The sequence below is a fragment of the Trichosurus vulpecula genome, chromosome 9 (genome assembly GCF_011100635.1).
Source record: "Trichosurus vulpecula isolate mTriVul1 chromosome 9, mTriVul1.pri, whole genome shotgun sequence".
Taxonomy (NCBI): domain Eukaryota; kingdom Metazoa; phylum Chordata; class Mammalia; order Diprotodontia; family Phalangeridae; genus Trichosurus; species Trichosurus vulpecula.
In genome coordinates, this window is record NC_050581.1 from 82,795,083 (window position 1) to 82,812,021 (window position 16,939).

General features: G+C 39.7%; 1 protein-coding gene across 1 annotated transcript in view; it reads right to left on the reverse strand.

The window, feature by feature from the left end:
- Window positions 1–1,246: 1,246 nt before the first annotated feature.
- The window catches only part of LOC118831371 (histone-arginine methyltransferase CARM1-like), a 263,918-nt gene continuing 248,225 nt past the window's right edge, over window positions 1,247–16,939 (reverse strand). Inside the window, exons 9-12 of the mRNA XM_036738690.1 lie at window positions 12,145–12,230; window positions 8,260–8,349; window positions 5,513–5,650; window positions 1,247–1,340 (exon numbers count right to left, since the gene is read on the reverse strand). Of these exons, the coding sequence (XP_036594585.1) occupies window positions 1,247–1,340; window positions 5,513–5,650; window positions 8,260–8,349; window positions 12,145–12,230 (408 nt within the window). The remainder of the gene's footprint in view (window positions 1,341–5,512; window positions 5,651–8,259; window positions 8,350–12,144; window positions 12,231–16,939) is intronic.

Consider the following 16,939-nt stretch of genomic DNA (forward strand, 5'->3'; position numbering starts at 1 on the left):
ATTATATACATGTCACTGAAACAAATGGGTACCACTCACTTTACATAGTAGATATGTTCCTGGAAATTTGCATTGAAATGAAGTCAAATTTTAAATGCAAAAGGAGAATGTGCTATTTTTTAAGAAAATCACAAGGTAAATAATATTAACATTAGTTTATATCAGTATGATTTATTGTGTTTTATATACAATATCTCATTTGAGACTCATAACAATCTGCTCAGGCAAATAGAGTGACTATTTTTATTCTCATTTTGCAAATGAGAAAACTGAGGCTGAGAGATTAAATGACTTTTTCCTAATCACAGAAACAGGAGAGGCAGTGAGATATAGTAGGAACAGTACTGGTTGGGGACCAGTGATTTTGAATCCCATCTTGTCTACTTACTATACGTGTGACTTGGGGAAAGCTACTTCACCTCTTAATTTCTCATCTCTAAAAGGAAAGAGTCAGATTGGATAACCTCTAATGCCCTTTCTGGATTTACAATTCTGATTTTAATAAGTGGCAGAGCTGGGTTTCAAATGTAGATCTTGTGAGCCCAATACCAGTGCTCTTTCCACTGAAGCTCTCCATCTCACAGAATTCTGGGACTGGAAGAGATCTTAGTGATGACAGAGCCCAACTCCCTTACTTTACATTTGAGAAAACAGACCCAGAAAGGGCAAGTGAGTTGCCAGGTTTATGCAAATAATTAAAGACCAGAATCTAGGCTTTGACTCCTAATTTATCTCTTTTCTGATCTACTGTTTCGTTATATAAATTCATAGATTGTTAGAGGAATCTAGGCTTTGACTCCTAATTTATCTCTTTTCTGATCTACTGTTTCATTATATAAATTCATAGATTGTTAGAGGAATCTAGGCTTTGACTCCTAATTTATCTCTTTTCTGATCTACTGTTTCGTTATATAAATTCATAGATTGTTAGAGGAGGTAAGGGACTTAGAAATCATCTGGTCTAGTCCTATTACATTTTATAGATGAGAAAACTGAGGCTGAGAGAAGGGAATTAGCTTGGCCAATACCACACTATTAATAAACAGCATAGCCTAGATTTGAACCCAGGACCTCTCACTCTGAATTCAGTACTTATCTGTAGAGTCCATTTAATACAGTTTCCTACTGTTGGTGGTTTTTTCCTCTTCCCTTTTAGTGGCATGGAGTTATGTCAGCCCTCTATTTGTGTTGCTGATCAAATGAGACTATACATTTCACTTACATTTGAAATAGTGAAGAGAATTTCTTACCTAAAAAATGGGTTCTTTAAGTCAAGAATATTACCCGACTTGAAGCCTGTTTGGTTCACTATGGCCACAATCTGAATGTCATAGCTCTGTCTGTAATGTAAAAAAGAAAAAAGAAACACATTAACTTATAATCAGCCTTCACAGCTCCTTTTCCAGAGAGTGGCATTTTCAAGGTACTAAATGAAAATATTTGACATCTCTATCTGCCCCCTTCCTGCTTAATTGGGGGTGCTGTGACTATTTCATGTAACTGCCTGAAAAATCCAGGAATATTATGTCAGGACCTGTCTAAATGAATCATAGAATCACAGAATGTTAGGGCTGAAAGAGATATTAGAGATCTAAACCAATACCCCTCCTTTAAAAAATTCTTTTTCAACTAACAAAATATTTATTTTTCTTCTTTCCCTGCCCTCTCATTGAAGAAAAAGGGGAAAAACCCTCGAAAAAATATGCATAGTCAAGCAAAAAAAAATCTACATTGGCTATGTCTAAAAAATAAATGCCTCATACCGTGCCCTCTGTGGTGTGAGGTGGGTACCTTGTTTTATCATAGGTCTTCTGGAATCATGGTTAGTCACTGTGTTGATTAGAGTTCTTAGATCTTTCAAAATTTGTCTTTATATTATGGTTGTTATTTTTCTCTTGGTTCTACTCACTTCACTCTGCATAAGTTCATACAAGTCTTCTTAGGTTTCTCTGAAATCCCCTCCATCATTTCTTACAGCATAACAGTATACCATTGTGATCATACACCATCATTTGCTCAACGATTCCCTAATGGGTGGGTACCCACTTAGTTTCTAGTTTGTTGAGCTACTCTAAGTAATTTTATACATATATATATCTTTCTCTGTCACTGTTCTCTTTGGGGCATAGGCCTCATACTTCCTCTTCCCCATCTTAAAGGTAAAGAAGGTATAGGGAAGATGAATGACTTATTCCAAGTCATAGAACAGTAAGAAGGAGAGTTAGGACTTGAACCTAGGTCTTCTAACATCCTCACACTGTTTTGACAACACCACTTTGTCCTATTTATAGAATCACAAAATTTCAAACTTGGAAGGGACCCCAGGTGCCATCCAGTTGAACTTGTACTTGAACAGGAATTTTCTCAATAACATTGCCAGCAAGTGGCCAGCCAAGCTGTACCTGCAAACCCCCAGCGTTAGGGAGTGATTTCCTTTGAGGCAGTTGATTCCACTTTGGAATCCCACTTTGGGATAGTTAGAAAATTATCAATCTGAAATCTGTGTTTGCAATTGAGGATGACAGGATTTAGAATTGGCAAGGGACATTTGCTGGCCACATGATCATGGGCAAATCATTTCATCTCTCTCAGGCTCAGGTTTCTCTATTTCTATATGATAAGTCTCAATTTGAGACTGTGTATCCACTGTTGGAGATGGCAGAAAGGGGATTCCTGTACTGGTATGGATTGTACAAGAGGATCTCTGAGATCTCTCCTGATCTGAAAGTTCTCTGTTGCTATAACTGTGCTAAAGACTGGAAGAGCCTAGGGCTAAGTGCTTGTGTTACCTATCTAACAGGGTTGTTGTGAAAAAGCACTTTGTAAACCATAAAGCACTACAGAAATGTGGTTATTACTGAGACTGTTCCCAGAAGTCTGTCTAGAAAACACTTTAGGCTCCAGACAGCAATTTTGTCCAAATGAAAAAGGTGGAAACCACAAAGGGCTTAAAATTAGTTAAAATTAGTTTCTTCTTCTCAATTTAGAAACATGACTCAGACCAGAAAAAATTTTCATTTTCCAAGATATCAATCACCAAATGTAAGAAAAGGCTTTAAATAAGGCTCAAGTGAAAAATCAGACTTTGAACTGTGCCTCTCATTACAAAGTCAGAGAATCTCCATGTTGGAAGACCATCTATTATACATTGTACCTGGGCAAAAACTCCTTTCACAGGATAACCAATAAGTGATCATTTAGCCTCTTCCTCAAGACCTCTGTTGAGGAGGCGCTCACTTTCTCCAAAGAAGCTCATTCCTACCTTGGACAACTCCACTTGTTTCCAAGTTTCCTTTTAACCCTTGCTGGTAATTCTAGGGCAGGGGTTCTTAATCTTTCTTGTGTCATAGACCCCTTGTGCAAATTAATGAGACCTACCAATCTCTTCTCAGAATAATATTTTTAAACAATTGAAGGAAATGCTAAATTTCATTTAGGAGCTGGTAAAAACAAAGATGTATTTTTCCCCATCCAAATTCCACCTGAAATGTATTCATGGACTATAGACTCCTTAGGTTAAGAAGCCCTTTTCTAGTTAGATCTGGAAATGAAGAGAAAAGTGTTGGTGGGATGAGCTCCTTAGTGGTGAGTCTCTAACTTATTACTTAGGATGAACCTCAAATGACAAGTATGCAGTCCATCACCAGGTCCACAGTAAACCTCTCTAGTTGGGTAGGAACTTGTGACCTGCTGCAAAAAGGAAGACCCTAGGGACACCTCCATATAGGACAGAGGCACCAGAGGAGGAGGATTAACCCCTAACTACAAGATCATGATTTGTTTTTCTTGCCAGCTATAGTGACGCTGCCAGCTTAAAAAAGAAACAAAAAACCAGAACAACCCCACCCCTGCCCTGCAAAAAAAGGGCAATTTTTTTTAAAAGGGGAAAGGAAATCAGCATTTATGAAGTGCTTACTCTGTGCCAGACACTATGCTAGGTGCTTTACAAATACTATCTCATTTGACCATCACAACACACTGGGAGGGAGGTGCTATTATCATTATCATTATTATTATTATCCCCATTTTATAGTTGAGAAAATGGAAACAGATAGAGGTTAAGTGATCTGCCTGGGGTCACATGACTAGTGAGTATCTGAGGTTATTTAAACTCGACTTGTTGACTCTAGCCATCATGTCACCTGTTTACCTAAAAGTACTGAGTCCCTTCTAAGACTTCAGAACAAAACAGTCAAACCAATAACTTGGTGAGCTGCAGACAAACAAACAAATCAAACCAAAAAACCAAATCCTTTCACTGAACTGTTTCAATCTTATATAGACATAGTCTACAGCTGTGATTGGTTACCAGGCCTCTTTCCATAGGCATGCTGGAGCCAGTTCAAACCAGCCTGAACTAAAACTAATCATTAAATTTTCAGTGTGAGCATTTACACTTCTAAAATTGGCAAATTTTATAAATCAGGAATTGATTTATTACTTTGTTGACTGTATAGACTTAAGAAAATGTTAACAATATAGATTAAACTTAAAAGTGAATCTTAAGAATATTTCTCATCCCCACCCCTCTAGCTGGTTGTTAAACACTTATCAGCACACCCCTGGCCCTATCCATTGGCTTATAATATCAAGGACAGGAAAAATAATGATCTGCTTAATGAACCAATTTTTCATAAGCCATACCCATAAGGAGTTACAGTACAGAGACTGTTATAGGGGCAGGGTGGAATAGTGGGAAAAGTACCATATCAAGAGTCAAAGGCCCTGGGTTCAATTCTGGCTTGGTGAGACTTTGAGCAAGTGACTTCCCAGCTCTGCTCCTCCCTTTCCTCACATGTCAATCGAAGGGGCTTGACAAGTTGATAGCTAAGGCAGACTCTAGTTATGAATCCCACAAGGAATGTTTTCCACATGTGGATAGGTTATGCCTATGTGGAAGGACATGAAAGACCCAAAGCTGCCCTAGGAAAGGCTCTAAGGGAGAAAATCAAATCAAACTCTTTGATGGTGACTGTAAAGTAGAAGTAAAGAAGTTTACTAAAAAAAATTTAAAAAGGACAAATCAAGATAATTAATGCAGAGGCATCATTAAATCTATTAGCATAATGAAGCAGCCAAACAAATTATGTGCTGTCACAGCAATGACTTTTCCCTGCAATGAAAATCAATTTTGTTGTACTAAATTTGGTGGTGTGTGGCTAGGTGCAGGCTGCCTTATTCTTTGTCTTCCTTTTTTTAAGTCTTGTTAAATCAAATCATTTGGCAGAAGAATGATGAGGTGGTAGGTTTCTTTCTTCTTCCTCAGTCCAATGGGAAAAGCTGCCCTTGTAGTTGTCCGGAGTTCCCTTTTCTCTGTTCTCCGGGCCAAGGGAGAAATTCCACCCTGTAGACTTAGTGGAGACAGAAAACCAGCTGACCCTGGCCAAGGCTCCTGCCCCGCTTCCAAGGGCTGCCACCTCAGGGGCTCTTCAGCTTCTGGTGTCTCCCCCACTTCTCACCAGCCTAGTTAACAAAGTAGAAATCTGCTGCCTATTGGAGCTTCCTTACTTACCGCTTATTGGCTACAAAGAGCACTTTCCCTGAGAGAGTTTCTCCTTCCTTGGCAAAAAGAGGTGTCTGAAGGAGGCAGCGCACCTGATACCAGTGAGTCAGGGGCTCTGTTGGGGCTGTGGAGAGCCAGACTGTGACCCTGTCAAGCCAAAAAAGAAAAAAAAAGGTCACTGGAACTCTAGTTTTCTGTCAAAATTCTTTATTTTCTGAGAAAAAGCCAACAATCCTCTAGCTTGGACTCCCAGAGTCACTCTCTTTCCTCTGTGTCAGAGTGATGACCTCACATTCTTAAATCATAGAATGTTGCCTACATGACCCTGGGTAAGTCATTTTACTTCTCGGGCCCCAGTTTCCTCATCTGTAAAACAAGGAGGCAGGCTAGAGGTTGTCTATAATTTCTCTGAGCTCTAGAGCTGTGATTCTATTATTTAAAGCAGAGGTCAACAAACTATGGCCTGAGGGCCATATCCAGCCCATTTGCCTGTTTTGGTACAGACTGCCAGCTAGGAATGGTCTTTATGTTTAAAATTTGGGGCTAAAATTTGCCCCTCCCCTAAGCCACCTGGTTTAAAGGAAGAATCACAGGGTTAGATCATAGGTGAAGTATTTTGACAAAAGTCAGGGAGTATCAGAAGCAGGAAAGTCACTTAACCTTTAGGGGCCCCAGTTTCCTCTTTCATAAAATGGGGGGGGCATCCAGACTAGGTGGCATCTCAGGACCCTTCCATCTCTAGATCTATTATTCTATGATCCTTCCCTTGAGTCCCGTAGTTTAAGAATGATACAAGGAGCAAAATAGCCACCACAATACAATTTAGACAGCTAGCCAAGATCTGGAAGAGGTCAGTGTTATTCCCATTTTCCAATCTATAACACTATGGCATGGTTTAACTCCAAGTTTTCTTTTTCCTAATTCAGGGCTCTTTCCACTATGCTGCATCACCTCCCAGATTACCCCCACTCTCCAGAGGTGGTAGATAGAACACAGAGGGCCAGGTTTTCAAACAGATGAATGATTAGAGCTGTCCTAAACTAGAAAGTTATACCCTATTAGAAGCAGTAAGTAGCCACACACATTAAATCAGCAATTAAGGCTTCTCGCCTGGGAAACAGAAATCTGTGCATTACAGTGAGTGGGGTGGGGATGGGGGGACATTGTGGCTAGAAAGTTACAGGAAAATAACTTTGATTTTCCAGCAAGTAGCAAACTCCTAATCCCTGGAGATCCTCAATTTGAGACTGTGTATCCACTGTTGGAGATGGCAGAAAGGGGATTCCTGTACTGGTATGGATTGTACAAGAGGATCTCTGAGATCTCTCCTGATCTGAAAGTTCTCTGTTGCTATAACTGTGCTAAAGACTGGAAGAGCCTAGGGCTAAGACATGTACATAACAGAATGCTCTTGTGGTGTGTGCATGTTTGCATGCGTGTGTATACATGTTCTGCTCTGGCATAATCAACATACCTCAAAAAGAATGGCAGGAAGCTTGGAGGAGAGGGAGAAATGCAGACCGGGGAGAAGGGTGGGAAAAAGTGAAGGAAGAAGAGTTCAACCCTTTCCTTATTGCTTTGGTGACACTGCACATGCCTGTATCCACCGCAATGATGTCAGAGAACCCACGGTCACCTCCATCCCATACAGATGAATTGGAGCAGGGTTACTTTCTGGGAGGAGTTACACAGCATATAAGGACAAATGGCGATCTGGCAATCCAAGCTAGCAGGCTAGCTTTCTTACTTCCTTGAACAAGTTATATGCGTATATCCAAGCCAAAAAGGGAGTTTGCAGGTATATCACACCCTGCCACAAACAGTAATTAGGGGAAAGAAAGAGGCACTTATTAAGCGTCTACTCTATGCCAGGCACCGTGCAAAGTTTTTTTTTTGATCCTTAAAACAACCCTGTAAGGTAGGTACACACTTTTAATCTGCAATTAAAGACTCTGGCCTGGGAAATTAGAATCTATGCATTAGGGTGGTGGAGGAATGGTGACTAGAGCATTAGAATGAACAACTTTATATTCCCAGGCACATGAGTCTGCACTAAAGCCAGTCAGAATTAAGGTCAGGTCACTGTGGTTGTATTTATTGGGGAGAGAAAGGCGAGGAAGAAATTCAGATGTAAAATTTTATTGGGATGGGGAACTCCAGGTATGAAAATGCTATCCACTGATGCCAATCACCAATTTTTCTACAACTTGTAATTTTTGAGAGTTGCTTGGTACGACTGAGAAGTGACTTGTCCAGGGTCACAAAGCTAGTATGTGACAGAGCGAGAGTTTGAACAGAGGTCTTTTTGACTTCGAAGTCAACTTATGTGATGCTACCTCTCTTATGTTAGAAAAGGGGCAAGAGATTTTGTTACAGCATAGTAGGTCTGTAAAGGGAAACATTCCCATATCACGAATATCACAAAGTCACTGGTTTCTTAACTCTTAATTTTTAAAGTTAGAAATGATAGGATCAAATGACATACTCTTTGCAATTCTGAAAGTGCTATAAGAATGTGATCTGAAAGAGCACTGTTCCTGCCTTGGAGCTGAGAGTCTGGGTGTGTGGAAGTCTGGGCTCTATCACTTACTAGGCCTGTGACCTTGGGCAAACTGCTTGACTTTCTGAGTCTCAGCTTCCACAATCATAAAATGGAGGTAATACTTGCATTGTGTACCATGATGGGTTTGTGTTGTGAGGAAAACACATGGCAAACCTTTAAACACTCTAGAAACATGAATTATTATTATACATACAGTGATCCAACAAATGCCACATCGAACCAAAAAGCCAGGCCATGGATGAGACCAGATTGCATCATATGAAACATAAAGGGAATTTCCACTCTGTGGGAAAAGAATGAGAAAATCTTCTGAGGACACAAAAATAAGACACAAACCTGAGCTGTATATTTTGTGGAACTACATCTTAAAGGGACCTTCAAGCTAAGCCCAGGGCTTATGTTCTTCATGTGTAGAAAGTGAGGAGGTTGGTCTAGATTTTGAAGCCCTGGGAAGGGGAAGTCACTTGCCCTAAGTCACAAAGCAGGCAGAGCTTGGACTGAACCCAAGCTTTCTGATTCCAAATCCAATGATCTTCCCATTCTATCAATGCTAAGATTCTACTGACTTTTATTCCCAGACTGTTTTTGCTACAGCAATGAGCATTGCACTTTCCCTCTCAGCATGCCTTGATTAATTAATTGACTGATAATGACTGATGTTGGGAAGAACTAATACCTACATAAAAAGTGCCCCAAGGACTACAGAATTATGCCATCCAGAACATTGAAGACTACATTAGAATGACCACAGCATTTGGAGGCTGTGTTGTCAGGACTCTGGAGGGATGGCTGGGTTTTCAAGGAGATGGTGACTCAGCGACAGACCATGGTTCTGTGGTCTTCATCCACACATGGTGGCATCTGACCACTCCATATAGTTCAGCGCATCCAAACACAAATAAAGTGTCTTGGAAGTTGGGACAATTTCAATCTTTTCTTTGTTTAACTCAAACCAGCTCATCCTTGTTTTTGTTTTGATGCAAAACAGTAACCCTGAAATTTCCCCAGTTTCCCATTCATCTTTATAGTCAGAGAGTATAGAGAGTAAAGTCATTATCAAGAAAATCTACCTTTGCTATGGTCAAGAAGAATGATAGTCATTCCTTTGAGGGCCAAAATAAGAACAGTGGTATAATCCCAAAGCAACAAGATGGATGAGGGAAGCCTGCCTAGTTCTCTAACCAAGGCCATGAAGGGAACATTGGCATCAGAATGCCATCATTAATCTTTTCTCGATTGGGAAGGCGATTTAACTACTAGGAGAATCTCCATAAGAATTTTGCAGGAATGGTCTTGATTTATGAGACAGCCATGGTTGGACAGTAGAAAGCACACAGGCCTTGGGATCAGAAGACACGAAGTTCTGGTGCTGATTCCACTATTTAAGAGCCAGGTGGTTTTGAGCAAGTCACAACTTCTCGGAGCTCAGTTTCCCCATGTGTAAAATGATGATAATGCGGTTATCTAGTCTAGCCCAGTTCTCAAGAGGAATCTCCTTCCCTTGACAGATAGTCATCCATCTTCCACCTGAAGACTTCTAGTGAAAGGGAAACCCAATACAACAAGGCAGCCACTTCTATTTTTTGAACAACCTGAATTGGTACAAAGTCTTTCCTTAAATAATAATAATAATAATAAATAACAATAACTGCATTTATATAGTGCTTTAAGGTTTGCAAAACACTTTGCAAATATTTTTTTTCATCCTTAAGCCACCTCTGGGAGTTACGTGCTATTATTATCCTCATTTTAAAGATGAAGAAACTGAGGCAGACAGAAGGCAAGTGACTTGTCCAGGGTCACATAGCCATTAAAAGTATCTGAGGCTGGATTTGAACTCAGGTATTCCTGACTCTAGGTCCAGTGTTTTAATCACTAAACCATCGAATTGCCCCAAATCCTTCTCTCTGCAACTGTCACTGACTATTCCTGATTCTGCTATCTGGAGCCAGGGAGGACACATTTAATTTGTCTCCTTATTGAGAGCTCTTCAAGTACTCGAAGATACTGATCCTGTCTCCCCTAAGTGTTCTCTTCCTTTGCCAGGCCAAACAGCCCCAGTTCTTTAACCAATATTGTGTAGCATTTAGTCACCTCACCAACCTGATCATCCTCTTCTGGACATACTTCAGTTTTTCAATATCCATCCAAAAATGAGGTGCCCAGAACTGACTACAACACTCTGGATATGGTCCAACCAACCTCGACTATTTCTGAAGGCTGTCTTGAGTACAAAAATAAAGTGTCTATGAAAGCAATTAGTAAGCTGTCAAGTGCCATGATATAAGGGCAAGCAAAGTGGGACTTTTTACTGTTTTTTCTTTTGGAGTGCTTCTTAGCACTAAGGCAACCAAGTGCCTTTGATTGAGTCTTGCCTTTGTTTGTAGGAAGGCCCACACCCTTTTGCTAATTAGGTCATGAGAGGTATGAAGCCCTCGGGCCCTGAAATAGAATTATATATACTCAGAGGATAGCCATTGAACTCAGAATCGGGAATCAAGAATTGAGTATCAAGAACTCTCAGAACTGTGGGAGGAGAGGTTTTGCTTTGGGGGCACACTCATTCAATGAGTATTGGTGTGGAGACTCTGGGTAACCAATAAGGAGCCCCCTGGCTTTGAAAAACCCAGATGTTGGTGCTTCTCTCTCTGGTAACTATGTATGTAATGTCTTGGACAGATAGCTAGAAGCCTGTCTGCTGATTTGTGTTATTTTGCTCTGTTTATATAATTTCTGCTTGTAATTTCTGTTTGTGTTTTATCTGAAGTTCAGGGTGGTGGCTTTTTCCCCTGAATTAAGTGAATGATATACGTATGTTTAGTTAAAGTGAGATTGTAAACCCCTTAAAGTTGCTTTCCTTAGAAAAGCAAATTAAAGAACCTGTACTAGCAGCCTTCCTGTGCGCTGGTGTTATTGGTCTTACACCCCCATAGCAGCTGCCAGCAGCATTGTTGTTACACTCGAAAATATGAAGTATTAATTATTATTTTATCAATTAGAAAGCCCAACTCTCAGTCAAGATTTACTTTGCAAGTCAAAAGTCCTAGGCCTCGTTCTGGCTATAGAGCAGAGACCTAAGAATTGACAGAGCAGGAGTTCTGAACCTTTTTTGTGTCCAGGACCCAGTTGGTCATCTGGTGAAGCCTACTGACCCTTTCTGAGAATAATGCATAAAATAAAATACACCAGATAGCAACAGAAACTTTTTTTTGCATCCAAGTTCACTGACTCACTGAAATCTATCCTTGGTTAAGAACCTTTGTACTATAGACTCATTCTGGAGCTCTGTGTACTCTCTGCCTGCTTTTTTTTACCCAAAGAACGTGTATCTTTTACCAAGCATCAGTGTGCATTGGGCTAATTTCACCTTCTTGGAATCTAAACCATAACAGCAACTTTTAAGTTAAAGCTTTGGCTTTAAATAATTCACTGTGAGTTGTTCTTTCTATTTGATATAATAATCAGTACCTAATATTTGCACAGCACTTGACAGTTTATTAATTGCTTTCATAGACATCTGATTTTTGTGAGATAATTCCTGGTATTCATGAGGTACTCTGGGAGAAGCAAAGGTTTCCAAAGCAAATTGAAATCCATTGGGATCTTCTCCCACTTTAGGCTTCTCATCTTCCTCAAAACAGAAGAATAGGAGATGATCTCCAGAGTCTCTTCCATTTCTATAGAGTATGATTTCATGTCTTAGTTTGCTACACTGTGGAGTTCCAATTCTCTTGCTTCTTGTGTGTCCCTGGGAAGGTCACAACCTCTCTGTCCCTTAGCTCCCCTCTAAAAAATACGTTTAATAATACTGGTCAACCTGGGGAGAAAGAAGTAAAATAATTATAAGGAATTACATAGGAAACATATCACCTTCCAGCAAGATAGAACCAAATCAGAGTTTAACCTTTAAAAATTTCTCCAGAAGAAGACAACTTTACATATACATGACCACACCCCATACATGATTTTTTTCATGGGCTGTGTGGTAAAATGAAATTTTGAGTTTTTGGAGGAAATGTTGGGGTTGTGGTAGGATTAAAATTATGAAAGAAGAGTAACAACAATGATTTATACTGACCTGTGCAAGTCTTCCTCTTTGGCTTCAATAAAATTAACAGTATATTTAATTGTCTGAGCCATCAAAATCCTAATGTCAAAAGTATCCTGTGGAAAATAATCATTGATGTTTACATTTTGTCAAGATAAACTGAAGAAAATATAGATTATGCTTGTTTTCATCCAAAAAGTTCTGATCACCATGGAATTATGAAGCACCAGCCCTAAATTCAATTTTAATTCTTTAAGTTAAAAAAAACCTGGTATGAGGAAGACTGAATTGCATTCATTTATTTATTCTTTCAATAACATTTAATTAAATGTTAACTTTGCACCGGGTGCTAGAAGAGATAAAAAGTCCAGATAAGATATGGTACTTGACTTCTTGGAACATGTATTCCAGTAAGGGGATATGACTCATGAACAGATACGGAGGATAAGGCATGATAATGCCTTAGATCTCCACAAAATTCTATTCCAATGACTTGTGGTAGTGTGGAGATGACCCTGAGTTTCTGAAGGCTGTGCCAGAGGAAAGCAAGTTCTGGTAGGCTGTACCATTTTGGAAAAGCTTTGTGTATAGTTCTAGCAAGTCTTTGGTCTGTTTTCCAAGAATTATGCAAGCTAAGTTCAAGATAGGTCACAGAGCTCATCCATGAGTGTGTGTGTGTGTGCGTGTGTGTATCTTGGAGAAATACTGTAAGCAGACAATGAGCTAGGCCCAGAATTAAAAAGCAGGAGGGGAATGGGATGGACAGACTTGGATAGTTTCCCGATTTTCTTGAAACAGATACATTTTTTTCAGGTGTTGGTCAATTCAATTCAGTAAGGATTTATTGGGTGCCTACTGTATACCAGGTGCTATGCTAGTTACTGGGCATAAAAGGACAAAAATAAAACAGTCACATCCCTCAATGAGCTTACATTGTAATTGGCAAAAACAATGTGCACACAAGTTAAGTAAATGCAAAATAAATGCAAAGGCAATATGAAGTAATTTCAGGGGAGAGAACATGCACAATATGGGAGGAGGGTGGCTCAGAAAGTGCCTGTGTAGGAGACAGCATTTGAGCTGAGCCTTGAAAGGAGGCCAGGAGATTATAAGAGGTAGAGGTGATAAGGGATAGATGGCCTTTCTGGCATAAGGGTCAGCCTGTGCATATTCACAGAGGCAAAAGGTGGAATGTTATACATGGAGAACAGCAAATAGGCCAGTTTAGATGGAAGGAAGAATATGAGAAGGGGAGGAATATGAAATCAGTTCAGAAATTGAACTGGAGCAATAAGGTGAAAAAAGTTTGTATTCTTGTACAAGAGAGGTAATCATATTAGGAAAGAGAAAAAATTAGTTGTAATAAATTTTGGGGGTAGAATTTATGAGAATTAACAGTTATGGGAAAGTAATAAGTCAAGTTTCAGTTTCCTTATATGTAAAATAAGGATAATACTTGCACTATCTATACCTTACAGGATGGTTGTGAAAAAATTCTCTGTAAACTCCGAAGTGTTATATGGATGTGAGCAATGACCAATAATAGCAAGAATATTAACAATAATAAGACTAAATTCCTATAACTTTTTCTTCATACTAGGCCACAGCAAACCTAAGAATTCTTCCAGATCCCCCTTTTTATACTCTATAGGAAAAGGAAGATAAATTCATTATTTCAGTTATCCTGTTCTCCTAAATCATTTTTTTCTCCAAACACTTTTTTTCTCCAAATATCCTAGTGGTGTGAGCTGTGTGAATGTGGTGGCAGACAAAAGCAGTCATAAATTGCCCAACAGAATTTTCTGTTTCCTCATTTTTCCCAACTGGCATGGCCATATCCCTGAAGCCAAGGAAACCAGATTGGAATTATAAAGTGTTGAGTGTGAGTAGTTTAATGAGACAAAGTCAGGAAACTGACCAGGGAAATCCTGGTGAAGTTCAATGGGTCTTGTTTTATGTTAAGCAAAATGTGAGAGACATTCATAAGTCTAAAGGCATTCTAAGTCTAAAACAAAGATCTGAAAGTTGTTTTCCTTTATTTTTTCAATAAAAGGCTATAAAGTCTGATGACTTGAACTGGTAATTCAAGCTTGTGGCCGTCATTTCTACTGCAATATAATATAAGTTCCTAGAGGCCTGAGATGTTTTCACTTCATTTCTCTACCCCTAGAGCCTTGTACAAAGGGCATGCTTAATAAATACTTGGTGAATCGACTTGGATCACAGAACCGGCATTTTGTCATTTATGCTGGTTGGACTGTGGTTCAGTTTCCAATCTAATCAGTTTCTACTGGGTGACCAATGACTGGTAAACCCCATATAGGTAAAACAGATGAAATAGATAGCTATCTGTGTACTAGAGTTTTGGAAGCACTGAAAAGCCCCCTTCTTCATCCCTAATAGCCACCTCACTTTGTCCTAATATCTCGCTCTTAAAAACTGCTTGTTAAATTTAACTAAGGCATGCCCCTAGAAGGCCATACCTAAGTGAACAATAAGGATTTTATATTTGTAAAGGACTTGAAACAAATGTTGCATGAGAGATAATACCTAAATCCATTAGCACCCATTATCAGCTATTAGTATTTTAACATAAGTTATCTATTAGTTCCCTGGAAAAGAGAAGGGTCTTCCCTGAAGAAATAAGGTGTAAGTTTTAATTGTGGGTTGGGAGGGTAGTTTGGGAAAGGGCCAGAGCAGGGGATTCTGTCCAGGAAGGGCAGAGGTCTGGGTGTACTATCACATCTGGAGGCCCTGGGCAGCATGAGTTTATAGAGGTGAGATAGGGTGTGGTGGGTGGAAAGCAGGGACTTACATGAGTTCTCCCTCAGGTCCCTCCAAATACATATAAAAATGGCTCTGAACAAATTCTAGAGCTGCAGAACCCACAAAATAACAGAGGGAAGCAGGGCTCCAGCCCAGGAAAGCCTGGACGGTAGCGGGGAAGGGTCTATCACATGGAGCTGGGAGTGGAGCGGAACAGAGCCCAGCATGGGCTGCGCCAGGACCAACCAGACTGGGAGCTGGGTGGAACAGGCACAGCACCCTGAATCAGTGAGCTGTGGCAGTTACCAGACTTCTCAACCCACAAATGCCAAAGACAACAGAGAAGGTTAGTGGATAAAACTGCTAGAACGGAGTGAAAGGAGTGCGTGGTGGGCCCCAACCCATCGCTTCCAGCTGCAGTTGCTTCCAGTCCCAGGCCCACCAGGTGGGAGGAATTAAGTGGCGGATCAGAGCAGCAGCGCAGAACCTGCTTGGATCTGAGCCATGGTCCAGGTTGGCAGTTCTTGGGGGAGGAGGAGTGCTAGTGTGGCAGAGCTTGCTGTGTAGAAGTAGCTCTGAAAACAGCAGCACAAGGCTCCTAAAGCTTGGAACAAAATACTCTCTACTCTACAAGCAGTCATACCTTTACAAAAAGCTCAAGGGTCAAGTAGTTGGCTGGGAACATGAACAGGCAGTGAAAACGGACCCAGATTCAGAATCAGACTTTGGAATCTTTTTTTGCTGACAAAGAAGATCAAAACAAACAGCCAGAAGAAGTCAACAAAGTCAAAGAGCCTACATCAAAATCCTCCAAAAAAAAATATGAATTGGTCTCAGGCCATGGAAGAGCTCCAAAAGGATTTGGAAAAGCAAGTAAGAGAAGCAGAGGAAAAACTGGGAAGAGCAATGAGAGTGATGCAAGAAAATCATGAAAAACAAGTCAATGACTTGCTAAAGGAGACCCAAAAAATACTGAAGAAAATAACACCTTAAAAATAGACTAACTCAAATGGCAAAAGAGCTCCAAAAAGCCAATGAGGAGAAGAATGCCTTGAAAGGCAGAATTAGCCAAATGGAAAAGGAGGTCCAAAAGACCACTGAAGAAAATACTACCTTAAAAATTAGACTGGAGCAAGCAGAAGCTAGTGACTTTATAAGAAATTAAGATATTATAAAACAGAACCAAAGGAATGAAAAAATAGAAGACAATGTGAACTATCTCACTGGAAAAACCACTAGATCCAGGAGAGAGAATTTAAAAATTACTGGACTACCTGAAAGTCATGACCAAAAAAAGAGCCTAGATAGCATCTTTCAAGAAATTATCAAGAAGAGCTGCCCTGATATTCTAGAGCCAGAGGGTAAAATAGAAATTGAAAGAATCCACAGATTGCCTCCTCAAATAGATCCCAAAAAGAAAAGTCCTAGGAACATTGTTGCCAAATTCCAGAGCTCCCAGGTCAAGGAGAAAATATTGCAAGCAGCCAGAAAGAAACAATTTGAATATTGTCGAAAAACAATCAGGATAACACAGGATCTGGCAGCTTCCACATTAAGGGACCGAAGGGCTTGGAATACGATATTCCAGAGGTCAATGGAGCTAGGATTAAAACCAAGAATCACCTACCGGGCAAAACTGAGTATAATGCTCCAAGGCAAAATATGGATTTTCAATAAAATAGAGGACTTTCAAGCTTTCTCAGTGAAAAGACCAGAGCTGAATAGAAAATTTGACTTTCAAACACAAGAATCAAGAGAAGCATGAAAAGGTAAACAAGAAAGAGAAATCATAAGGGACTTACTAAAGTTGAACTGTTTTGTTTACATTCCTACATAGAAAAAAATTAGATTCAAACAAGTGGAAGCTAGTGACTTTATAAGAAAACAAGATATTATAAAACAGAACCAAAGGAATGAAAAAATGGAAGACAATGTGAAATATCTCACTGGAAAAACCACTGACCTGGAAAATAGATCCAGGAGAGATAATTTAAAAATTATTGGACTACCTGAAAGCCATGATCAAAAAAAGAGCCTAGACATCATCTTTCAAGAAATT